The 27,615-nt window shown below is 39.9% G+C and overlaps 1 protein-coding gene across 2 annotated transcripts; it reads right to left on the bottom strand.

The window, feature by feature from the left end:
* Positions 1 to 2,794: 2,794 nt before the first annotated feature.
* TRMT11 (tRNA methyltransferase 11 homolog) lies at positions 2,795 to 26,378 on the bottom strand. Of its 2 annotated transcripts, XM_014312076.2 has the most exons (13): positions 26,269 to 26,378; positions 24,909 to 24,974; positions 24,098 to 24,171; positions 22,807 to 22,888; positions 22,618 to 22,710; positions 21,476 to 21,610; positions 19,631 to 19,787; positions 15,019 to 15,099; positions 14,208 to 14,372; positions 12,799 to 12,871; positions 11,960 to 12,091; positions 8,684 to 8,804; positions 2,795 to 3,390 (listed from the first exon to the last, which is right to left on the bottom strand). In XM_014312076.2, the coding sequence occupies exons 1-13, from the start codon at positions 26,341 to 26,343 to the stop codon at positions 3,259 to 3,261; spliced, it is 1,386 nt and encodes a 461-aa protein (XP_014167551.1). In that variant the 5' UTR covers positions 26,344 to 26,378; the 3' UTR covers positions 2,795 to 3,258. The 2 variants fall into 2 exon arrangements, with proteins under 2 accessions (XP_014167551.1, XP_030922565.1); XM_031066705.1 differs by lacking the exon at positions 11,960 to 12,091 and having other exon boundaries at positions 26,269 to 26,373.
* Positions 26,379 to 27,615: the final 1,237 nt, after the last annotated feature.

The following is a 27,615-nucleotide window of genomic DNA, read 5'->3' as shown; positions in this document are numbered from 1 at the left end:
CAAAGATCTGACTGCCTTCTGGCAGCTGTGGCGCATATGAACACCCATGACCTTGTTAAGTCACAACACTGAGTGCTTGTCTAACAGAAAGATATGCTGAACTGTTAAGGACTCCCACCACAGCCTTCCAGGCCTCTAGAACAGGCAGAGAGAAATAAAGGGTCCACCAAAATCAACCATAAAGAGTTGCTGTTGGAGAGCCCATGTCCAGTGAGGGGGCACTGCCTCTGTACTGGAAGGGACCCAGATGTCCTCCCATTAACAGACACCAGTTTCTTAGGATGGTTTACAGGGAGAGCTGCACTATCCTTGAGAAGTTCACCAAGCTGACACATCTGCCTGACTCAGTAACAAGGAGAAACTACTGAGTCTGAGTTTCTGCGAGTTTGCCTCATAGCTTGAGTAGAAGTGGGAAGTTCAGCCAAGACCCTTCTGTTCCTACTAAAAAAGCTTTTTTGTATGCTTTTACTTGTGTCTCTTTGTTTTAATGAGCAGATCAAGAAGCAGCAACGCCAGCAATGGTTGTAGTAGCAGAAACAAAAAGAATTGGTTAGAGCTTTTGTCCAGGTCTTGTTTCCATGTGGGTTCTCTGATGTTTAATGAGAGTTGAAATCGTATTACAGCCTTTTCCTTGGAAGAGATTGTCTTCTTCTTCACTCCCTCTGCCTATTTCAACAAAAGTGTAGTTCTGTTATCCGTAAGACATCATCAAACCGACTCGGTCAAATTGGCCACTAATTATAAAAACTATTAGAGAGAGATGGCAGGTAGGGTACACAGTAAATGCACAAAAATCGATTTGCACTATTTTCCCCTTCTTCCCACCGATATGTGGTAGGCTTGCAGTCAGAACACCACCACCAGGTAAAGGGATCCTGTAAAAAGAGGGAGCTCTTGCCCTTTGTTGCCTCAACAAATTGCTCTCTACAGCAAGAGACAGCTTCTGCCCATATGACCTCGCAGCTGTTTTCAGCTCCTCCCTCCATCCAATTTGCCGCAGCACAACAAAGCACTCCAAAAATAACATTTATTTTTAAAAACTGGAAAATGGCACAAACCACCCCAAAGAAGAGAATGACAACGGCATGAGTTCAGCACGGGCTCATGAACTGCCGCTCCCGGCCAGGGACAGGAAACTGGAACCTCATGGAAAGAGACTGGATGGAACCAGAGTGAAAGGAAGTGCCAGGAGCCGCGGCCACTGATGGCCAAACGCTGCCGAAAGGATAAGTCAGCCGGCCGGGAGAGCGCCAGGACTGTGTCACAGCTCTGGATCTATAAACGCCTGGGCTCTGGAAGTCTGCACGCACAACAGGCTGGAGCGTGCACACTAAGCAAGGAGAAATTTAAAGATGAGGAACATCTCCAAATGACAGCTTTAAAGTTGGGGATCAGCAGAGACTGAACATCTGATTTCAATTCTAAATGATTTCTGATTAGCCAGTGTTGATGCAGTACCCCAAATACAGTTTCTGTTCAAAACAGGATCCTTCAGTAATGACAGAGTTGGTATGTAAGGACTGCTAAACAAAGGCCACACCACCACTGCTGAAGGGACTAGAAGTTGGACCAGGCAAAGGAGAAATAAACTAAATCATTTTCGTTGGACAGGCAGAGCCAGATTTGCCACTATCTTACCTCTTGTACAACCACTTAGATCATGTGTAAGGTAACTTTCACAAAAATGGAGCTTTAAATGCATAATAAATACACCCAGAAAAACTCCTTGCCTATGAAGAAGGGAAACGAATTTTAATTTGTTAAGTAATAAAAGATGAATGCTAAATTGTAATGCTGAAATGCAGACAGGTTTTCAGAAGAACTACATTTTTGATGTAATATTTGAAAATGATCAATTCAAATTCTGCTTTTGAAAAATTTTCTGAGCTTTGATCTTGCTCCAAGTTGAGTCCAGAATGACTATTAGATGGCTGACATTAAAAGTGTCAGGACAAAGTAATTTATAATGGAAACACAGAAAATAAATCACTATTTGAGAACTTTTTAACACACCACAGATTAGAGCCAGAATGCCAGACTAAGTTGTCACTGAGTTTGTAAGCTTTCCTGCTGCAGCTGAGGACCACAATACACAGAAGAGCAAATTCAGTTAATGAACTCAATCAGATACACACAATGACCTGCGCCTTCCTTGGAGAGGCACTTAAAAATTATGATCTACAAAGACATTACATGACCACAGTCAGCGACCTGCAGCAAAGTGGGAAGCAGGGCTCCTCTGGCTGCAGTGCAGATGCGTGCACCAGGGCCCTGCTTGGTGAATGCAGACCAAGAAGAATATGTGACCATATCTGACCACAAAACTGAGCAGGGCCATTAACATCCTGAATTAATGGGCTTAGCGGTTTTCAAACGAGGTATTTCCATGATGGATGTGGTGTCGATTCAGCAAAGTCTGCCCTTTAACAAATACAGCTTTGGTTTCAAAAATTTGATTAGGCTTAATACCATTAGGGAACCATTACTGATTTTATGCTGTTGTTGTTACTGGTTTAACTATTGATTTCTGAACCAAAAATTGAAGACAGTTGGCGTTACCAAGAGTCAAGGTTTAGGAATGCAAAAGCAAATCCAAGGTACAGATGAGCTTCAGATGTGGACAGGCTTCACAGGGTTTAATAGGCTCTCCAGAGTTTGTCAGGTCACAGAGGCTTTTCTTTTTGTGGGGTGTGCATGAGCCCAGTTGTTTCTTTGTGTTTGTTGTTTGTTTTAAACACTTGTGACCTCAGCCAGAGCAAGTGGAATTGATATGAGCAATTACTGCATGCAAGAATTAAAAAAACCTCACGCCAACCTTGGTTTATTGTACACCATTTACAAAAAAAACCAAAACAAATTAAAATTATCTTCTTAATCAGCAATCCCTGATCACCACCACGTGTTTTTAAAACAGCCAGATGTTCACAGTTTAAGAAGCCAAATAATACTACTACTTTCTTGTAAACGTTAATGGTGAAAGAACAATAATAATGGTTTTAGTCAATCATCATTAGTACTTGAAAGTACAAATATAAATTAAATAAGACTCAAAAAAACTTGTACAATAAAATCTGCTATAAACAAAGCTAATTAAAAAGAACAGCTCCCAACCTGGGTTGTGGGTTTCATCTTGTTTTAAAATTAAAAGCAGTTACTTATTTTTCTGAAGCATCCAAATGAATGTTCATATCCAGATGTCCTTACAAAGAAACACGGTCTTCATTCTTTTCCCATTTTTTAAGCTGTTTATATAATATTTTACTTCTGATTGTCCTTTTCTTCCTTGGCAATCCTCTTTGTCACACCACTGAAATACTTCTCACGGAAAGAATTGTGTCCCCTGTATGGCATATACTGGCCATCCAACAAGTAAGAGTTCTCATCTTGATCCTGCATGGCACCAGAAGACAAACATTAGACTTTAGGGTAGTGTGTTCAGCCTGTATTGAAAAAGAATAAGTCTAAAAAACAGACTTTTTCAAACCATGAGGTGGAAGGGTAAGGCAGTTAGGTTTTTGTTTTGCAGTTCAACAGCGCACACTTAAGTCACTGAAAATATCTCAGCTGACATCACCAGAATCTCACCCTTGACCAAATGGGCACAGATACCGTGCACCACACAGGTCACTATCCAGAAAAAATATTTTCAGGAGAATTCAGTCAGTCAGAGGTCTGTGGAAGGCAGGCACAAACAGAAGAGGAACACAAATGGTAAAATGAGTCCCAACAGTTACTGAAGCACATTCAGAGATATTTTTTTCTGTGCAACATTCATGTATTTCTGAAAGTTAAAGTTGACATAGTAAATCCCCATACATAATACCTATTTGACACCAGCCAAAAACACAGTTTAGAAAATTGGCCCACTGTATATACAAAGGTTTAATTCATCATGTACTGTGGCTTTATACAATTAAGATACTTGTCAGCTAACATTAGCAATGCTGTAAGATAAACATTACATCAAACTTTAATCTGAGTGTTAAAGAAAACTGATGGCAACTTCCAAAAACAGTTTAATGCTTCTGGGTGACGTCAGTTTCTCATTATGCTCAAAAGCAGGAAGGAACAGTGAGAAGGAGCCTCACACAGAACAACTGAACAGCACAAGGAGAAAATAAAAACAAGCACACAACAGAACAAAGCCTCTATTCTGCCACAAGTTTCTTCTCTTTTTTTAACCAATGCAGTAACATAGACATTGGTTCACTACCTTAAAACGTTTAGTTATTTGTTCACATTCAAAAATAAAGTTACTGCAGAATGTTTTAGCATTAGTAGGAACATGGAAGTAGATTTTAGTCAGTATTTTCATATTACAAGAGTACTACAATGCAAGGATGCACAGAATCCTAGTAGACAATCTCTCCCTTCAGCTCTTTTGAGATGAACAACTCTCCTAGCTCTGGAGATCTTAACGAGCATTCTAAGGGAGTGAAAGAAAAGGTTTTTCAACAAGACGCTGGTGTGCATGTAGGAGAGCCCTCTTCTGGGCACAATAAGATATTACTTCAAAGAAGGTCTCACCTGCTATGAAAGCAGGCATCAGGAATGTGACACCAACTTAAATTAACTTGCTAAATGTTCAGTGCCATGTAGATAACTACTATGTAAAGCATGTACACCACCAGCAGCAGCTCTATTTAAATACTCACTGTTGGAAAATAGCAGGAGAAAATGACTTTAGGAAACCCAATGCAGGCACAGTATCATCTATTGTCTTTTAGTCACCTGTGAGAGACTGCTGTCTCCATGGCTATTCTCAGGCTGATAAACAATAGACTTTTAGCATGTTTGTGAAAAAACTGAAAATTACAAAATTACTATAGACAGACAGGAAATAAGAAGGATTAAAGACACACTCCTCTTACAGCCAGCCTGTACCCATTTCACCAGCTACTCTTTGAAAAAGAGCACTTTTCTCTTGCAATTCCAGGTCAGAAATCCTTCTTTGACATAAACATATATTTTTATATCACTGAGATGCTTTAAGAAGAATGCTATGTAATTCACTTATTTTGAGAAATGGACAGGATATCTGACCCTAATGTATAATGATACATAGATCAAAGATACTCTAAAATAAAAATTAATCCCCACAACCTCTAAGAGGTCATGCATGTGTACAACATTCATCTTGATTCCATAGGAAACAAAATGCTAATTTGGTAGGAAGAGATGAAGGAGTAAACTACCCTTTCCTCTACCTCCAAGCTGGTTAGGGCAAAGAGAGGATGTGCTGTGTAGAAGAACAAACTTCAAGCAGAGCACAGGTGTAACAGGGGCATCTGCATGCACCAGATGGAACGAGGCTTGGTGCACCACTCCACAGCAGAATCTCATCTCAAAAATCCAAGCCTCATCAGGAGCTCTGCAAACACTGCTCGCTAAATGAGAGATCTGCAGTCAGGCATGGATTTCATAGGAGAGATTACAAAGGAAGTTCCTGGCCCACATCATAATAATTCCAGTCTAAGAGGTTCCATTCCCCACCTCTTATCTGTACAGACATGACTGTCTAATAAATTCCAAAATTGCTTAAAAGCAAACAAATAAACAAACAAACAAACAAAAACAACAAAAAAACGTCCAACCAAACAAACACCAACAAGAATGGGAACTGCTGCTTAAAAAAGGGAAAATAAGAAATCCTGAACTGCCTGGAGATACCAGTCACTGTTGAGATTTACTAGTCAAAGGAATTTTAAAGGCAGTGTGAGGACTTATCAAAGTAACTGAAATTCTTGGATTTCAGAGACTAAGGATTTCCAAACAAATTCTAACTTATACTACTGTGTATCAAGGAGCTGAATGGATACAATCTGAACACCAGGGATAGGCTTCATTTAACTCTACAGAGAAAATAACTTGTAAAAAACCTCTTAATTTATTTGTTCTAAAGACAGCAGTAAAATATGTTTTAGAGATTTCTAACAAATAATGAAGAGGCGGAAGAGAAGGAGATGCTGAATGATAACAAGAAAATGTTTTTCTTGAAATCTTGGCAAATATTAAGTGACATTCTAAAGATTCTTATTCATCTAGCATGCCCCAGCTCAGCTTCAAGGTAATTACCCACATTTAGTTTTTGTTTTTAAAAAAAGTCTTCCTAGCCTTATCACTGTTTCCTACCACTCCACATCTGGTGCTGGACAGTAGCTATAGAAACCACTTGTACTAATGTTATACAGCTATAAACAAAAAGGAGCAGTTACCAAACCAGAGACAGCAGGGTCATACACCCAGGAACTTAGACACTGAATTTAGACACTGCTAAATTCAGCAGGGAAAATTCTACACCAGTAACAACTCCAGAGTGACCACGTGACATGGAAATGCCTGACCCATTCAGGAGGGTGGGTTTGCGTGCCTGGTGCTTCACAGTCCCTTCCTGGACAAGCATAAGCTCAGAGTTTGTCCTTCATCCAAATTTTCTGTTACATCTTACTACATCATTTCTAGGCATCTCTCTTGGCATTAAAAAAGTGGGATGCCTCACAGGGAGGGAGAAACATAGGGCTCTGGGCTGAGGCAGCAGCTGCCCCTGCCCCACCCACCCTGGGTTTTGGGGTGACAGTGTGCAGCTGTGCCGTGAAGGAGGCAGGAGGGGAGTGTGCATTTTGGGGTGAATGCTGTGCTGGGAGGAACAATGGCAAAAGTTGTCTGAAATGGTAATTAAAAAACCAAAAAGTGTTCTGCTCATATTGTGCACATGCTGGAAAAGCATATTCATATCAACACTGAGTTCAGGAAGAAACCTTTTCCAGTTGGCACAATTTCACTGTAAACTTAAAAAGAACAGACGGGATGCTTACAAGACAGCGAGTTATATAATACCAGGTTTGTGAGGTTTTTAATACAATATATGATCTTCATGCTTATGATTTCTTAGATCTCCTTTTTATTACAAACCATTCCAATCAAACTGCACCACCAATTTCAATAATTGACTGAATTCAAGTCCAGTTAAGAGTTTATTTAAAGTGTTAATAGTGAAATCAAAATTTGCTGTGAAATCTGCAATTCCGTATTGGTGGCAAACAGTGGGGAAACCGAAGAACTGCATAGTAACAGTAACATGATTTGTAACATTTCTTATCCATTTGCAAGTGCTGCACTAAGCTGAATTAAAAGGCAACTAAGGGCCTATTACAAACCAGTTTAGTAATGCAGTCAGGAACTTTCTGGAAACATAAATGTTAGGTATACCCATAAAAATTCACTCTTTCACTTAGGAAAAAGAAAACCAGACAAAAGTATAACTACTGAATTTTATGGTCCTATCTGGCAAGTCAGAACTATCCAATTCCAAGGTTGCTCAGGATATTAATAGAGGAAAAAACATGTTCCAAGTAAGGGACACTGGAGTGGGGAAATCCTAGACACCAAAACAAGGTCCTAAACCAAGCAGGCAGTGGCTAAGGATTCAACATGAATTTTGTTCTCTAGACAAATTTTGCATCAGAAACAACACATGGGTTCTGGTATCTTTAAATTACCTAACACACATCTGGAATACTGAATGTAAGCACTTGCACAGTCTTATCTAAGCAGCAAGCCTGCCAACTAGCCTCAGGTGCTCAGAGCTAAGCGCTTCCAGACACAAACCTGTCAAACCATGAACTGAAGAACAGGTGATGCACGAGAGGAGAGTAACAAATGACACAAATCTGTTTGCAGAAGGGCTGATATATTTTTTAGGTTAGAATATGCTACCCTACAGCACTGGTAGCAATAAAACTGCTGCCAAAAACCTCCCTGAACACCCTGAGACGTACATGTCAAAAACTTTCATCATCTACCCTCCTGGTTTGCTACTGGTGAAGTTGGCAGCTCTGAGGCTGAGCTCCACACAGAGTGTTTATAGAAGTTCAGGTGTTGCTTGAGAACTGCAGTCACCACAAGCATTATGAAGGCAGCACTGAACCCCTGCTGTGTCAGTAGTGCAAGCACCACACAGACACAGCAGCCTGACTGCATCTCCTGCCATCAGAAACAGCTCTCCAGCTGACAAGCAATGTACTGAAAACACTTGCTCACTGAGTGCAATTTCATTAAGACTTTGCCTCACATTGTGTTTAGCATTTCTTTTAACATCATTAAGTGAGAGAAGTAGCAAGAATGGAAAGGAGATCTGAATGCAGTATTCCCCAGTCCCAGTGCCTCAGGAGAGGCACTCAGTGTGTCACAAAAGAAAAAGAGAAAAAAGATCCAGTGCGCTTTGCTGTACTTGTCGCAACTTCAGCATTACTCCAAAATATAAAATGTACCACTCTAAAGATGAAATAACATAATTAAATAAGGTTTACCTGTATTGCAAGACCCACACAGATATTTAGTATTTACTTGGGCATTGAGACACACTTTGCAATAAACGGAAACTTAGGCATTAAGGCAAAGTCTCTGTGGATGGGATTTACAAGTAACCATAAGTTCAAAGATCTTTTTCACACTATCAAGGGACTTCTTCAGGATGAAGAGTTTACCAAAAAACTGAGAATAAAAAGGAAGAAACCAAAACCAGAACAGTCCCTTAAATCAATGCTCAATTTTACAAAAGCTGTAACTCTGATCATAAAAACCAAAGTGAGACAGAAACAAGGATCAAATGCTGAATAGCACGAACTTGTCACGAACACAACAGCTACTATTTTACACGATATGATCAAGAACTCAAGCTTACCTTGAATTCTTTCACCTTTTCCATGGTTATGAGGTGCCTTGATGTGTGGCTGGAAAGCAGCTGCTCGCAGTTGCTAATAAGTTTCAGGCATGGGTGGCGGGGAATGATCTCTTCTGTGTATCTGGAAGAAATAATCATTCTTAGTGCGGTAGGCTCATGAAGTGGAAGAACTGCATCTGAAACAAAATTCTTACAGACACTTCACAGAAAAGTTCACAGTTGAAAGTTGTTATGCACTTTAACCTGATTAAATAAATTCAGATATTGCTGCTCAGAGTTTTGACATCATATATTCCAATCACCTTGACATGCAGTGTGTAGAATAAATTAAAACCCCACAGTAAAGAGACACTCTCCCCTTTTCTGCATGTATTTAAATGATGTTAATGTATGTACACATGGGCCTACCTGTATAATTTCAAGTACAAAATACCTCAGCCAACCAGGAACAACAACTTATTCAGTCAGAGCTGTGATTTTAAAGATATTTTCCACAGTCAACATATATGAAGTTGCAGGAATAAGAGACTCTGGCTCCCTAAAAGGAGATCATGGCAATTCAATTTCAAATCTTATTAAGCCAGCTCTTATTAGACAGTAACATTCCTGAACTTCAAAATTTGGTATTACAAATTTATCTCTTTGTAACTACTTTTCCTAATGGCAAAAAAAAAAAAAATCCACCATCATTTAACATTAGATAGGATTTAATTATAAACCAACGTCGCTACTATCTATAGAAGTAAGAGTTACAGTGTTTTAAATGCCCCATCTCATAAGCACACTAGTTTCCTACATAGAAAGTGCTTTCTCTAAATTGCCTTCAATCTTTCTGTTTCTCCAAATGCTGAAAGAGAAATTTAAAGATTTAAGAGCTTTGCAGGGGACTACAGCAGCAAGAAGTATTAACCTAGCTAGTATGACAAATATGAATATCCTTCCTATATACTGAAACATAGATCAGCCATTTATTCCTAGATTTTGTAATAAGCTTTCATGTAATAGTTATGAAAAGATAACACAGAAAATGGGTTCTGGTATTGTTAGGTATGATTTTGTACAAAACACCTGCTCCTATGATTCTTCAGTGTTTGGGGGTTAACAGAAGTCAGACACTGAAACACAGATCTGAACAACTTAATATCTATGACTTGAATTTAAAAGGTACATAGGAGAAGATTTACATTTTTCCTGTAAAGAAGTGGATTTTCTGAATGAAAGTAAAGGTGTTGGTCTGGATTAAAATACGATCTGTCTAGGTGCTGGTGGAAAACTTGGCATTTCTTAAGATAACAGAGAGCTGTTAAACAAGTAACTCAATCCCAAATACAGATATGCAAATAAGAAAAAAACCAAACAGTACCGCCTCTTTGCTTTCCTCCAAGATTTCCAGACCATAAAACTACTTTTCAGTCACTTCTCATGTAGAAACAAGTATCTGCTTCAGCTAGGTGAAGTCAGAACATGCTTTGGCAAGGAAGAATGAAATTAATTCTCAACTGCTTTTTCTATTAAACGAGACTTTTGATGCATCCAGTACCGTCAAGCTGTCTTTCTTTTACGAAGGTAGGCACCTGGCCACAATATTTTAAAAGTTTCCCTAAATATTCATACAGGAGGCTGACTTTAATGGAATTAGAAGAATTTGGACTCAACAATGATTTCAATGTCTGACTGAAAGAGTAAACTCTGGAGTGAGATGCTATCTTGAAGAGGGAGAGATCACTATCACTTTGTTAAAAAGCCTTTTCTGTTAGCATTATTGAATGTATTTCTACATTCTTTCAGGTAAAACTCAGAAACATGTCAAGTAAGAAATACAGAAGCAATGATTTTAACAGACCAATCCAATAGTTTCAGCTTTAATTTAAGGTAATATAGAAAGATCTCAAAAAATTAAACTCAAGGCAGGTGTTGCCAAGGGATATTTGATAATGCAACATGTTAGTAAAAAATATCTTCCCCCCACTTAATTGCTTTAATGCCCCATGTTCATTATTGCAGCTGAAAATAAAATTACTATCCTACTATTCTATGCTAATCCTAGCAACTTTAGTATTTCAAGTAATTTCAGTTTTAAAAAGTCAACTCAACTAGAGCTCCCCAAAACAGCAACTGAAGTTGATCCCAAATATGCAGTCCCAAGTTATCTGAAGTGAAACACTTTACACTGCTGTAGTGAGGAAGCATGCTTGTACAAAAGTTCAATGAGCAGAAAGAAAAACACTAGTATCTTGATGAACAAAGTAAATTCAGTAATTCCAAAGAGATTTTATTCACATGAAAATTATCTATAATACTATGAATGGCATTCATTGCTTTGTCTGAATTGTCTTATGGGAAAAAAGGCCTAAAATACTAATTTTATAATTTACTAAAAAATACAAACTACAAAGTGCACTCTCCTGTTACAGAAGCATGTAACAGAAATGGCTCCTTTTGATTTCCAAATATGCAGAACAGCATGAGATATATAGGACTATCACAAGCCATTTCCATGGTGAAACCAGGGACAACCACCACTTTATATAACAGTATAGTTTGACTGTACATAGAAATATAAGACACCGTAGAAACCACCTTCAGAGCACATCTGTATCTGGCAGACACCTTGAAACAACTACTGTACATCAACTCCTCACTTCACAGTAAAAAATCTTTACAAAAACAAAACAAAAAAACCCTCAAACCTAATCTGAGATGCTGAAATAAGGCATGCAAACAGCTGGTTTTCCTTATGCACTCAGCTCTGATCCCAGGCTGCACTCCTGAGCAGACAGATCCTGCAGTCTCTGCTGGCCTCTCTCGTCCCTAACAGGGCTGCTCTCAGATATTCCTGCCTCTCACTGCCATCTCTTGGTCACTTCACTTTTATTTCTCAGAAGAAAGCTAAATCAGTAGTGCAAACCCCAAAGAACCAAGGACGACTTTTGCACACCTCTATCAACTACTTTAGCAGAAACACATACTAATACTAGCCTTGCTTCTACTGTCTTAGAAATCTATCTGCACCTCGAAAGTAACTTCTTAAGCTTAAACCTCAACCCACTGGACATGCATTTGCAATGATATGCAAAGGCATTTTCTGTTTGGTAACAGTCAGGAATTGTCTCCATTCAAAAGCTCTGTTACAAAATGTGGCCTCCCTCATACAAAGTTTTAAAATAAAAAGTCTGGGTATTACTCTTAGTGCTGGTACTATGTCCCAAAGGAAAGCACAGTGAGAATGCAGCACCCATTCTGACACACAGCACAGCAGAGTTCAACAGTACATACTCAGGCCTGTATATGGGCAGCCAGTAAACCAATCTTCCTCCCATCACCAGATATTCTGCCCCAAACTTCAAGAGGTCAAAAAAGATGTCACTTAGATGGTAACTGGATGAAACGAAGAAGTGATTTTCTGTGCTGAACAAAAAACATACAAGTGTAAGCAAACAAGAGCACAGGTAAAACCTAAATTAAAAAAAAAAATACCCAAAGCCACAAAAGCACTTTCTGAGCTTTGCAAAGCTACCTAAGACAATCCAGGAGTACAACTTCTACTATGATGAATACAACTTCTCAAGTTCCCCCGCCTCTTTGACTTCCACGTGTACTAAAGAGGAGTCTAAAGAACCACAGGTATGCTGGGAATAGTTATTTTTCACAGCATCTTTCTAAAGGAATTAAAGTCAGAAGGCAAGGAAGGCCAGGCAGTGGAGAAACCATGGGACATCTCTGAAAAGCAAGGAGCAGTGGAAAATGCAAAAGAAAAAAGTTGAAGGTAAAATTACAGGTATTTTAGAGTGATTTTTTTTGGAGTAATTTCGCAGCCTGCAGGGATCAAAGAGAATTTTTCTGGAAACACATGCTAATGGTGGCTTAAAGAGGTGAGAAATAAGATTCAAAATCTATACACACACGAGGGATGAGGGAAAACAAAACCAAGAAGGTTTCAGTAAGTGACATAATGGTTTTGCAAACAGAACAAAAAGGGTTTTTCGTCTTTAATTATAATTGCTACCATTTTTTAACTTCTGACAGCCAACCAAGAAGTAACAAACATTCTAAAGCTGCAACTGGGTTTCCATTAAGACATTTATATTCTATAACGGACAAGACAGCTTCCCTACCTTCTTTCAACTGATTTAACTGTTTCCTTTTGTGATCCCATTCTGCGAGGAGCTTCTCTGATACCATATGGTGCTAGACAAAGCACAAGCAAAATGCAGAGATAAGAACCTCACCCTTTGTCCAAATAACACAAAATTACACCAGATATACACAATCGTGCACAAACTGTGGCTTACACAAGGTTAAAAAAATGGAAAGCTTTTACGAAGTAAAAGTCAATAAGGGAAATTTCTTCAAGATTGTTGAAAGCTTCTTGCTCCAGAAAGTTATTTTAAAACTGTTTCAAGGAAATCCTTCAACTGTAAGGGATTGCTACATGACAAAGGACAATGATGTGTTGTTTCTTAAAAGATATTCCTTAGATTTCCAACATGTGATAAATAATCCCATCCTTTTTTCTTTGACAGATACGAATATGTCCCCTATAGCACTTAACTAACCTTTTTCAAAATGACATTAACTATATCAGAATTTCTTGCCAGCAACATTACACAAATGGTAATTCTCACACATAAGAACCAGAGAAGGTTTTTTCCTCATACATTTTTTGCACATTTCTAATAGCATAACATACTTCATGTTCAAAAAATCTGAATTTGTAAGACTTGTTTCAGCATCACAGAAGCACCAATTAACCACTGCAGAAGTTTTACAAATGGTTTCACACTCAGTTCTAAGTCCATGTTAATATTCTACACTGTCTTGTTGCCAAACAGGCCAAATAAAAACTAGTAAGCAACACACAAAGAAAAGTCACACTTCCTAATTAATATGAATGTGTAATTTTAAGAGCCAGCACTTGAGATTAGAAATTGCTGTATTAAGGTCTTCATTTATCCCCTTGGTTTCTTTTCCCTCTCTTACAAGACAAATAGTATTTAGTAAATAGGTTTCTAAAAGAGCAGATGATCCTTTCAAACTGCTCCTGCTTCCAGTAGCTAAGTGTATTGGAAACACATTAAAATTTCTCTTTGGAAGCATTACATTAAGCATTAACACAAGTCTCCCGAAGTCCATCAGAGGTGCATGGCAGACTCCAATGTGCTGCCAAAAGCAATACAGACCATTCTGGTAAGAAGTCTCTATGCATCAATCATGTGATGCTTTTACTGAAAGAGACTTCTTCAAAGGATGATTTTCAGCCACGTTGATTTCTGCTGGCGAAGGTAACATTCTCTCCACGGGAGAAAGTGCCATTGTCAGCTTTGTTACATGTTAATAACTATCCTTAAAATAAATGCAGAGACATCAAATGCAGATCCAATTTCCATAGTGCTGATCTCGACAATCATCTTTGGAAACATGGAAGCTGCAGACCTGAGCACTGGTGCAGACATTTAATCAATGCACACAGGCAATAACGTTTTAGTCACTGTTACTGGGCAATGAAAGGCAGTAACAAACTTACGGTCTGTAATGATTGCATCAAACAACATCCCTTTTCTCCATATTGGCCTTGAAAAATCAGCAACCAGTGCATCGAGGTAGTATTTCTCTAAACCATACTGTCGGAGATTAGCTCTGATATTTTCATCTGGCCCTCTCCATTTCTGGTTCTTTCTGCTTGCTTTGCCTGGGAGAGAAAGGGGAATGGAAAGGGAAAAAAACAAAGCATACTCAACAAGAAACTATTATATAAGAAGAGCTTTCATATACTCTACCATTTAAATTAAAGGAAAATAATCAAATGTCACCAAAAAAACCTGTCAAAAGTACTTGCAGCAAACTTCACAAGCAGTAAGGAAAAATGAAAATACACGAAAAAAGTTCTGCTGCACCATCTGCACAGGGTGTCAAATAACACATTTACAAAAACGTTGGTTTGCAACCGGTGGACTCCATCCAACAGTCACAACCCTGTCCACTAGGTCAATACATAATTTGCATATTTGCAGAGAAGTAACAATAAGATTAGGGTTCCTGGGTTAGGTTCTGAAGGGCTTCCCACATCATAGGTTAAAAGAGCACACAGATGTGGTAATGATTATTTGGAACTTTGTTTTGGTCTTCATTATTCTTTTTCAAAAATATTTCCTGCTTAAAAATAAGACAATATCTTCACTAGTAGACATGTAAATTGGTGCATAAAACTAAGCATGACCAAATAAATCCTGTGAAGATTAATGCTGCTTTAAAATCCACTAAGTATCATCTGCTACCACCAGTCTTCTTAAATTACAGGGCGTAAGATTTCAGTGGCTTCAAAATATGTAACATACCTAATCCATGGATTGTGTTGTAATCTATATCAGTACCACACACATATGCCCCAAAATGTGCTGACGAGATTAGAAGGCCACCTAGATAGGGAAGAAAAAAGGCAAAGTATAAACTTCTGTCATAAATGTCACCTGCATTAGGATTTTTTCCTCAGGAACTTCAGGAGCCTACAGCAGCAGCACACTAGACCCAAGAAAAAGAAAAAAAACCCAAAACAAACACTAAAAAAAGAAGTAGAACTATCAACAAGTTAGAATCACTATGTAATTATAATCAGACATAATAACACTAAGTCTTTTGTTCTACATTATTTTCCTTATCTTGGTATGCCCTACGTCACTCCTCATCTCTGGAGATTGTTGAGGAGTTTTGTTTATGGCTTTCTGTATTTTAAGCAGTAAGATCCTTTAATCATTACATGAACCAAAACTTTTGATTCTACTTTGCAAGAAACAGAATTTCAAACTGTTGTCAAAAAATTGGAAAAATCATCACCAAACAAATGGCAGTTCTACTGTGTCTGTTCTCAAAGCCAGTTTCTTTAACCATGTCCAAAAATCAAACTTCTAGAAGGTGGCTATTGCCATGTTGTAAGAAACAATGGTCAAGAGCCTTAAAAATGTAAATATCTCCAGTGTAAACATAAATATCAAAAGCATTTCTGCAATCAGTTTCAAGTGTGAAAACTACATACAAATCATTTGTCTGTGAGTAGGCTGCCTACTTTGTCAGTAGTTTTACCAATGTACTTATTTTGTAATAAAACCAGTTTTTTTAATTGCTGCTATTGCAACACCCCCTCCTAATTAAACAAGAAAAGAACACCATACCAAATGACACTAACTCTTTAACAGCTTCCAAACAAAACAACGGACAGACTGCAGGAGATGGACAGATACTTGTGTGGTTAAGTTATTAATAAAGAGGTCTGTGGCTACCAGAATGGTTTAGAACAGAACAGAACTGAGAACAAGGCTGTGAACCCCACTGATATCAACAGTCCTGCTAAATAAAGGGGATGACTGCTGCAGGATGAAGGGCTGACAATTTGCAAGCTGGCTGGGGCGGGGTGGGGGGGGTGACACCAGTTCTCCCATTCACCAAGAGCATGGAAACAGGCATCCCAGGTGGCTGCACTGTCCTGAGCCACCCACTGAGCACCACCAAATCCCTAATGTGCCCTGCGTGCACCAGAAAACTTCTACATCATATGGTAATGAACTCTATGAAAACCAAAGGGGAGTGAGAACAAAACAACTTTTGATATTCCTCTGCTTTTTCTTGTGAAATGGATCAGGGAAAAACAAGGTTACTCACCCCAAAGGAATCACCCATTTCCCTTCTTGGCTGCAATCCCTCAGAACAGATGGGCAGTACATCCAGAGGGTCAAGACAAATTTAGCTAGCCCTGACCCCAAGTATGGCATACCACCCAGTCCTACAAAAAAAGTAAGAAGAGAGTCCTTTGCCCATCTAAGAATATTTTTAATCACAGGCAAAAAAAGAAGCTTGGAAATCATGAATTTACAGCTTTTAAGAAATCTCAGCTCGTACTAGTTCAATTGTGTTCACACAGAAGGTGCACAGATACTTACATACTCTTATATGGCCAGCCCTTTGATCAGTATATGAAAGGGTTAATCAGGGGATCATTCTGTCCCTGGTGACCTGTAGCAGAATGATGATGGCACAGAGCTTCATGCCTTTCTATCACACACTATTCTCCACCTCTTCAGCACAGACGAGGTCTGGTCCTCCAGGATGTCAAAGAAAAACATCCTGTCATTTACAACTATGCAGTATCACAAATATCTTCCAAAAGAACAATCAATGAGATTACTGAGATAACCTGAACTCATTGTCTAGGGGGAAGCACAAAATATTCAGGTAAAAGACATGATTTATTCTTCTAGAAACTTCCAGGCTTCCTTCTGCCCAACGCTGAGGAAAGAATATCTACACATGGATGGAAGTTAAAAACACAGACTTGGCCATTCCAATTCTGCTCAACAATAAAAAGGGGAATCAAGTCTTCTAAAAGCCAGCCTGGTCAAAGAGCACTTTATATTCCAAAGAAAACTGCCAACTGTCCACTCTTATACTAACGTGAAAGACTTATGGTTTGGTGGTTTGGCTTATGCAGCAAAAACCAGTTTGTTTGCAACTAGCAAGAACCATTTTGCAAGGCCATTCTGGTTTGGTTTTCTATTGGTTTATTACTGGTTTACTCTTCACTTTATCAGTGTAAAAAACCAGGCAGACACACAGCCAGGTAACAAAGCCGCACTAATAAAGAAATCTACGCTGCAGTTCTTCAAAATGCTCCTCAGATTCTGAATATATATTTTTCTAAGCCCATCAGCTCAACATGACTGCATCACTCTCAACTCCAAACCACCTCCCAGAAACTCCAGTGACAAGGCACTGTTGCACTGACAAGCTTGAAAATCTTCTGAAGGTCCTCAAGAGACAACTGAAATTCTTGGGGTTTACTCAAAAGAAGCAAGTGCAAAAACCACTGTTATTTAGTCATAAATACACTCTACTGACAAATGGCATGCCACCCAGTATCTCCAGGATCCCCTTTAATCCCTACCCTTTCTTACAAATGTCTAACAAAAAAAAAATAAAATTGTAATTCAAACTACTAGGCAATTTGGGGAGGATTTTGTGTATGTTATTTTTTGAACTAAAACAAAACACTTATCTTGAATTTCTATAGCTTCATCATTTTATGTGATTTTTCTTCTTCTGTCTTTACCCTTCCTTTTTATTTTTCTTCAATTTTCACTCCCAAGAGAAAGAATGCTCTCAGAGACTTTGTGATTTAAATTAGCAGGTTTTGTAAGACAAAAAGCCACAGACACCAAAATGAAACCAACTGCTAAGAGGTAAGTAGAGGAATTTCCTGAACCTTTCAAAGGACAAGCACAAGAAAGAGGAGAAAATTTCCTAAGATGATATTATGCATTAAAAAAATCAGGTCCTATAAGAATAAAATTTAAGACAAAATCATAGAATTCACCAAACCCTTCTGTTTCTGAAAATATCATATCCATGCTCTTTTTCTATGGCACAGAGAAGACACATACTAATAAGAATTTATTCTACTAGTGTAATCTTCTCTCTCCCAAACTTCCCTGCAGAGATTTTTCTCCATCTTCCCATTAATATAAGTATTTTTAAATTTATGCATTTCACATGTGGCCACCTTGACTAAAGTTTAGCAAGTTGAACATGAGTCAGCAGTGTCCCAGCAGCCAGGAGGGCCAAGTGTGTCCTGGGGAGCATCAGGCACAGCACTGCAGCTGGGCAAGAGAGGGCATTGTCCTGCTCTGCTCTGAGCTGGGGCAGCCTCACCTCCAGTGCTGGGGGCAGTTTTGGATGCCACAATATAAAAAAGAGATTAAATTATTAGAGTGTGTCCACAGGAGAGCAACAAAGATGAGGGCCTTGAGGGTAAGATTTATGGGGAGCAGCTGAGGTCACTTGGTCTGTTCAGCCTGAAGAAGAGGAGACTGAGGGGAGACCACAGTACAATTTACAGCTTCCTTGCTGGGGAAAGAGGAGAGGAAGGCACTGATGTCTTCTCTGTGGTGACCAGTGACAGGACCCAAGGGAATGGCCTGAAGATGTGTCTGGGAAATTTTAGGTTGGATAGTAAAAAAAAATACCCAGAGGTGATTGGGCATTGGAGCAGGCTCCCAAGGGAAGTGGTCACAGCCTGACAGAGTTCAAGAAACATTTAGACAATGCACTCAGGCACATGGTGTGACTCTTGGGGTGCCCTGTGCAGGGCCAAGAGTTGGACTCTGATGATCCTTTTAGGTTCTTTCCAACTCAGGATACTCTATGATTCAATTCTAGGTCAGAAACACAGCCTTTGCTACATTTTTGAAGAAATTACTCTACGTAGCTTAACACAATATACTCTGCTAAAATTCTATGGCACAAGCTGACACAATAGATCAGCTACTTCACATACAGCGGAGTTTCCCTGAGGCAAAAAGTACTTCTGTGCCATGCACAGCAATATGTGGAATAAAAGCTCCCCCTCCTGGCTAAAATAAGGAAAGCTCAGCTGGGGAAGGGTACCTTGTGTGAGTAGTAATATCATGAACACAAGCTTTGCACAGCCAAGTGTTCCTCATGGAATGCTGCCATGACCTCACTATTGCTATGTTGTGTTGTATGACCAGAAATGCCCTCAGCACTGCCCAAAAGAGCCAGCTCTAAAATGCTGCTTTGTAATGTCCTGAAAGTGACTGCAGCAAGTGCTTAGCCAAATTCCAATCCCTGGTCACTTTGATCTTAAGCAGTCCATGAAACACATGGATGGGTGCTCAGGCCACGTGATGTAAAACACAACAATGAAGACAGACCTTTTAAAAGCACAAAATAAACTGTTTACATCTTTGGAATTTGGTCTCCTTCCTCCAAAATCCCTTTCAGGTTAACAAACCATAATTTTATAAACAGCATTTTGCCTTTGGTATCATCTCAAATATCTGTTGAGCACCAGAAGTCATGACACTAGGTAAAAGAGTAGTGCAAGCACTAACACAATATTCCAGTTCTTCCCACCAGCTGAAAAAAAAAATATATATATACCTGTTCCAACAAATGGATCATAAACAATGTCATTGGGTTTTACTCTCCCATGGTTTGCCATGATGAAAGAGAGACAGGCATCCATGCTCGTATTTCCAATGAAGTGTCTCTTCTTTACACTGTAGGATTCGATGAGTTCTCTTTGGCCATCTGCAATCTGTTGAAACATTTAAAACCCCTGTCAGATCCTGGATACAAGACATAAACAGACACACTAACAGACTTTCTTTAGTGACACCATCCAAAACCAGGTAACTTCACTTTATAACACATCACCTTGCTTTCTGATGTCTGAAAACATGACAGACCTCTTTCCAAGCAACAGATATCTTGGTTTAACACCTGGGTAAATTCTTCAAGACAGAGGTTAAAAATGTACAAACACTTTAGAGAGAAAATTCTTTCTAAGAAATTACAATTAGAGTAACTTTGCTATTATTCTAATCATCAGAAAAACAATTCCTGGCAGTTCATTGTTGAAAGGATTTCAAAAATATGAGGATTAAACATGCACATTAAGACATGCATGCACACACACTGATGCTTAAGGTCAGACAGAATTTCTTTCTTCACTGGCATTTCTGTCCCACTCAAAATCCAAATTTAGGATAGCATTGACAGGTGAGAATTTGAGGGAAAAGCAAACAAAGAACAAATGCTGGCATTTCCCACCAGCTGATCAGACATCAGACTTCAGACATCAGACTTACTTCAGACTTCCAAAGTACATTGGAGAAGACCAAAGCAATCCAAAACAAAACACATTCAAACACTATCTAAAACTATCCCTCCACCTCTCTCAGCACCAGTCTTATTGGGTTAACAAAATACACCTGCTTATTTCTTCAGGTGGCTATACTAATTTTTACACACTTCAGGAATCCAGCACAGATGGGACAACTGCTGCAATGTTTTGCAGCATTGCCACAACCCAGGGTTAACGCACATCAATCACAGGCATGGAGGATATTCACAGGCCCTAACAGATCACTTGAATCTCTAACTTCCCTGGAACACAAGCCACTGACTGTAGTTACACAACCTTTGCAGTGGTCCTCCCTCCCTTCAGCTGCCCTCGACCCAGGACACTGCAAGCACATATTCCCACCAGTGACTACTGTCATTCTGGGAGATATCCTTTGAGGAACCACTTTTCCCTCACAGAAACATAAAAGACCAGATCAAATTTCCTCAGGATGTTCTAATAATGCACCAGGTTTAGAGTGCACACAGCCAGCAAGCAAGAACATTTGTAATGAAGACCACAGATGACAGGCTCCAGACAGTTTTTGTCCTTGGTTCCTTCTGCACTGTCGGTGTTCCCTCAGGCAGGTGCCTGCCTGTGGGCTGGACTCACTGATGTCCAAAGCCTCAGGGATCAGTCTGCACTTTTCCATGGAGGTGCCTACCAGGATCACTTGGAGCACTTACAGAATGCTCCAGTGAGGCTGATGCCACTCAGCAGGGCCACAAGCCATCTACAGTTCTGTACATCTTTCTGTGTGTTTGGAACAGGGGCCTTCAGCTGGAGCTAGGTCCCAAAAAATGTAACACACCACCCCAGCTGTGCTGAATCCTCTCAGTGGATGGCAAGACAAAGGTGTGTTTCCAGATACAACTTCATTTTTTTTCCATCTCTAAATTGTCCAGTAAAGCCACTTTTTCCTAGTCACAGTAAGGACTCCCAAGACTTGCTTCAGAGTATTATGCAATGACAAATTCAGACAATGGTATTTTCTGCTTCTATTACAAGTCTTTCTATTACAACACTTTTCACATTTAAACTGAAGTACACTCTCCTGAAAATATGAGCTTGCAAGAACTGAAGCAAACGTGCTCACGCACCCATCTACCAAAATACAGATGAATGGGCTCTTCTGGAACATCATTTGGGTTCATTCCATAATCTTCCAAAATCCAAAAGACGTGTTCTGGATTCTTTAAATTTACTTTTCCTTTGAATGGTAGAAACTCAAGGGCCTATACAATAAAGCAAAACAGAGTCAAAAATAAACAGGGTCAATTTTTTTTAAATAGATACCTTCCTCCCCAAGAAAAAACACCAAACAAAAAAAATCAGCAAAACCCCCAAAATTTCACTTGAGAGAAATGGTATATTAGTATTAAAAAGTTCAATTTCCACTGTTTTTTTGAAATGCCTTTCTTCTAAACAAAAATAGCTCAAATGATTAAGGTTTAGAAATTGGGAACCATAACACCTTTTATTAACTGAACAGAACTCAACTTCAGAGGAAATTAACTGTGTATATTAATTATGCAATTTTCAAGTTATAGAAACAACAATGATGATGAACAATGGGATGTGAAATTTCAGTGATGTGCAGCTACAGCAGTTCACATACTTAGCATTATTTCATGTACACAAAAACTGAACAAACAGGGGAAAAAAGCTGCTACTTATACAGATAATTTCAGTCTCTGAAATGAAGTATATTGAATAAATAGGCGCCAAAATAGAATGTGGAAGAGCAAAAATAAACAGTAATTTGGAAAAATTTCCTAAATGAAACATTGATATGGTTAGGAGGAGAGCACAAGTACAGATAAGAACAGGAGATCAGCACACAATCAGCTTGCAGCTGAAGTCACTTGTTCCACATTCTGCAATAACAGAAGACTAATAAGGAGATCAAGTAGCAGATTTTCCAAAAATCTAGTACCTAACTCTTGCCATTTGAATCTTATAGTTCTCAGCAGCAAGTTTCAGTTTCCCCAGCACACTGGGCTGAAATCAGCAGTGATATTTGTTTGGCATATGCCTTAAACAGTCAGTTTATGGGGGGGGGGGGGGTGAAGTCATGATTTTGAGAGAATGTTAATTCAGACACAAAAATCTCATTTGGACCTGATAAGACATAAGCCATAAACTTCCTTAAGATCTTGAAGAAACTTAAATACACTGATAGCATGGAATAAGAACATGAATAGACTAAACTAAACAAAGATTTTTTTAACCATCTACTTACATCAATCTTTTTTATTTTCTGTGCTTGGGTCAGTGTTTTATTAAATGTATGAATATGTACTTTGTAAGTAGAGTCTGACTGTAGATATGGAAGCTGAAAATAAAAGGCAAAGACACTTTAATTAGTACAGATGCAGTGCTATTCAGCGGGCTTAAGGAACCACAGTATTCAGATTCTCTATATTTATACCATCTTGTCTGTTGGATAGTTCTTCAAAGATGCATAGAGCTCCCCTGCAGATTTTCCATGGCCCCACAGTTCAAATATAGACCTGAAATTACAAAGTTTTTGAGAGCCAGTCATACAGAGCAGGGAAAATGCCTTACAGATACTTATCCCTTTTAACCTATTTGGCCAATGTATTTAGGCTTTAATTCATGGAGTATTAAAGCTGACATTTAATTCTAGACAAACGTTTTAATTTTTGTTTGTAACAAGTATTTTTAATCACAGGCTGATATTTCACTAATGCTTTTCTTTGTTTGGTAACATGTACCAAAAGCTTCAGAGCTTTTCATATTGATTAGTAGTGCAATGGAGGCTCCAGTGATCTTATTCTAAAACTAACACATCTCCCCACAGCCAGCAGTAGGACAGAAAAATAAGCCATGGGCTAGTTATGCTTTGTACACAGAATTAGCATACATTAGCTGAGAGTGCGTGGTGTGCAGAACATCTATCTGCAAGCTGTTTGGTCGCATTTTACTCCCTGAGCTGCCTGCAGCTGCTTTTTGAAGTGCAATGCTCCACTCTTTAGGCAAGAGTGGAGAGCCCAAGTCATCCTAGGTAAAACTGAATGCCTGAGACAACAAGTACTCAACAGGGGCTGTGCAACATTCTGCAGAGGAGACCAAGCTCTGAAGAACACAGCACAGGCACCCCAAATTTAGTATGGTCAGAGGGACATAACATACCTATGCTGCTTCTCATCCCGAACCATACTTCAAGGCCTCTCTCACACACCTCACTGGAAATGAGGTGTTATTCAGACACTTCTAAAAAATTACCAACTGGAACAATCACTCTCCAGCATATTCTTGTGCTCTTGAATTTCCTAGAAGGGACCTCTGCTGCAGCAGTCAAGGCTGAAGGCTTAGATGCCAGCACTGAGGGCATCCTCTCCCTTCCATGACTGTCAGTTTTCATGTACTTCTGGTTTTATCTTTCAATTCCATACATATTTTAGAAAAAGCCACTAACTGAACATTATACAAGGCACATAAAACATGACTGACACTACAAGTGCTGTCTCTGGAGTGAAGAATGGCATTTTTAGACCCTGAATTGATCATACACTGAGTAAAGAGGATAGACAGGCACACTACATAACCAGCCTAAGGAGTCCCACAGTAGCACCTTCTCAATTCTAGAGGGAATCAGAGACTCTTTATTTTATGACTCCATACAAAATTTGTATTTCCCATAATAGAACAAAATTCCACTGCTTATGTTATTATTTACAAGATTTTTAATCTCTTACTTTGCACATACTGTCCGCTTCATTAGTCCCCTTGCCATCTCTTCTGAAGGAATATTGAGAATCCAAAAGGGAGACTGCAATCAAGAGAAGGTAAGTGATGCAAATACCCAGCTGCAGGATGTCACATGAATTACACAACTACACAGTTCTGTTCTATAAAAACAGAATATGCATACTGAAGATTAAATAAATTAATAAAAAATACATCTGTTACCTTTAATCATACAGAGAACATGGGGGTAAAATAATTAATCTGAGACAAAACTGTTTACTCAGCTTGAATGTCTGAGAAATTCTGTTATGTATTTAATTTGCCCAACATAACTGACTTGGTAAAATATTATTTGCATTTCTCTTGATTATTCATCCACTAAAGATTGGAAATACCTTGAAACAGGTTTACTGTTTAGCAGCAACTAAATCCCAGTAACGTTCTCTGGCCAAGCACTGAGACCAGAATCATATGGCTTCCTAAAGGCACTCCTCCAGTGTCTCACTGATTTAAAGGCAAACACCAATTCCAAACTGCTGCCGAGTGTTTTCAGGGTTTAGCTATCCTAAAAAGCAAGGAGAGCCTCCCAGCAGATGGCACTGCTTCTTTTCATGCTGGTAAATGAAGACAACTTGAGGTGCATTTTGTACATCTTTTTTTCCAGTTCTGAGTCCTTACTGAAATTGAGAAGTCCTCAGTTTTGGATCTTCCTAAGAAACTTCAATATTTATTCAGATGCCTACAATTAACAAAAATACTGTAAAGAACATACTTGCACACCATACACACACTCAAGTAAAATGTCTGGTCCTCACTTACATTTACACAAATTTCCTGCTCGCCACTGAATTGTCCACCACAAAGGGAGAGCAATGATGTTATTTCCTGAAGTGAAAACATAAAGGTCAGGCTTTAGAATCTTATAAACAAGGAAAGGAAAAGGGAAAAAAGAGAAAAGAGAAGAAGCAGCATGACACAAATTCTAACGCAGATGGTAGATAGAGCACACGTTCACAAGTAAATTCAGACTGTATGTACTGTTCATGAACAGTACAGAAAATGAAGACTTCCCTGCCATAAAAACAGCTTTCTCAAAATTGATTGGCAAATATTAGGAAAATTTCAGAAATTAAACCCCACTATTTTACATATTCTCCTTCATCAGAATCTTTACTGTTCAATCTTACACTCACAACAATATTATCCACTTTTTCTTGAAATATTTTTCTGATGAGTTCACATAAAAGTGATGTTTCACTAGTAACACTGATTCAGGGCCAGGATCAGCAGATCATCTGGCTAAAAAAAAATCTGTTCTTGCTTTTTCCATTACATTTTTGACAAATCATGTTCCTAGCAGAGCTCATCAAAAAACCAAACAAGCTGAGCAGTCACCAAAATAAAGGAGAAATGGCTCTCCTTCCTTCAGCAGCTGCATCAACCAAGTGTCACCAAATCCCTGGTGACAAAAACTTTCTGTGTTACACATGTATCATCTTCTTTTTACTTCATCCGATGACCTTGCCTAAAGAAAAATCAGGATGATCATGAATGGAACTCAGGTTCCAGTCCCACAAAGCAAATAGGAAAGAGAACCTTAATGAAAACAAGGAAAATAAAAACTTCAAGACACGTTAAACATTTTGTAACGTGTAACAGTGCAATCGACGAGGGAAGATCACCCTGTGAAGCAGACCATGGCACTCAGTCTTCCCTTGAATACCTAGGGACGGTGACTCCACCAGCTCCCCGGGCAATCCATGGAGAGAGGCCCTGGCCTGTGCCCCGGGCAGCACCAGCCACTCCTGCACCCAGGGCACGCTGGCGGGAGCTGACGGATAACTTAAACAAACTTCAAAATTGAACACCAAAGCCACAAACTTGAAAGCATTTTTGTAACCCCAGCTTCCGCTTCTCGCATGGAGCCCCAGGTACTCTGCTAGCAACCCCTCCTAGCGCCAGAGGCTGTGGAAAAGAGAGCGGCAAGGAAAGTGCTGCCTTAAAGCCACCACGCGGAGGCTCCCCATGAGCCGGGGGAGGAAGGGGGAAGAGGGAGCCTGAGGGTAGGACGCGGGAAGGGGCGAGAGAAGGGCGCCGGGCGCTGCGAGTCCCCGGCTCTCCCGGAGAGAGGGGACCCTGGCCGGGGTCCGGCTCCCCCGGGGACCCGCGCAGCGCTCACCGGCAGGCGGAACTCGAGGTGCTCCTGCGCCAGCAGCAGCAAATAGCGCCGTAGCGCCGGGGCCGCCAGCGCCATGTCCGGCCATTCCCCGCCTCCCGCATGCGCCGCCGGCAGGGAAGGGCGGGAGCGGCGGGAGGAGCCCGAGAAGGGGCGTGTGGCGGGGAGAGCCCCGCGGCCCCTGCAGCGCCCGGGGCCGGACGCAGCGTGCGCGAACTCTTCAGGAATTAGTGCTCGTTTCATCTCCTTGCCATCCTCCTCGTAGTTATATTTTGGGTATGCTTTATCACGCACGCCACGTGTCAGTGCAGTAGTGCCTGCGTGTAGTTTATAAATAACTCCGTGTACACTAAGGACACGCTCGCTCAGGGGTGTTTCACTGTCCGGGGCGCGCTGCGGCCTCTCCTGGCCACACTTAAGGATCTGGAGCATTAAATAACATTAAGAATTAACAGATGCCAAAGGAGTCGCGTTCCTTTTTCCGTGGGAAGGAGGTCAGCACCGGCGGCGTGGGTGTCGCAGCAGGTAGAGAAACACATTCCCAGGAAAGGGGCAGAGAGAGGTGTGACGGTCAGGCAGAGGGGCAAAAAGGGGTTTGTCTTGCGGATTGTGCTTTATTTTAATATCTAGTCTTGATAATTGTAATCCCGTACTCACTAGTCTCGCTGTTGTGTTGATCTGAAAGGTTCATCTTATCCAGATTTTGGTAAGCTGTTTATTAGGACCAGGCCAGCTCAGCACTGAACTCATCATGTTCTGTGCTTTATGTGCTGATGTTGTTGGGGTTGTTTGGTTTTTTTTTCCCCGTTTTTTGGGTTTTTTTCTAGATAGCTAAGATTTTGCTCATGACCTGTGAGCACTGCACGGGACACCTTCTTGATGCATCTCCATAATCTCATCCTGCAGCTTGTCCGGTTATCCCTTCCTGCAGTAATCAAAACTGAGGTTACTGTGAAGCTTTAGCTGATGATTGACAAGAAAGCAATCTAAAGTGACCTGGCACCTAAATGTGAGCTTTCCTAGAAGAGAAAGAAAAGAGGTAGATGTGGGTCTGGCTTGTTCACCTCAGCAGCTGAATGCTGAGACCCAGCAATAAACAATTGCTGAACTGCTGACAAGCCCTGTGAGCCTGAGATTGCTTAAAAAATCCTGGAATTGCTGAGAGAGCTTTAGTGGAAGAAGTCTGCTTTTATTTTTCCAATCTGTCTCACTTTAAATTTCTTAGCTGTATTGCTTCCATTTTAGAAACTCCTTAGAAGGAGTTGTTGGTATTATTTTTAAGCTTAATCTCTTTGAAACTGGCTTTTGCTTACTTTATCTGCACTGCTTTACCTTTGGGGCATTGCTGCC

Source organism: Geospiza fortis, unplaced genomic scaffold (genome assembly GCF_000277835.1).
Source record: "Geospiza fortis unplaced genomic scaffold, GeoFor_1.0 scaffold98, whole genome shotgun sequence".
Classification (NCBI taxonomy): Eukaryota; Metazoa; Chordata; class Aves; order Passeriformes; family Thraupidae; genus Geospiza; species Geospiza fortis.
The sequence above is the reverse complement of the archived record's forward strand: the minus strand, read 5'-3'. Positions and strand labels throughout refer to the sequence as shown.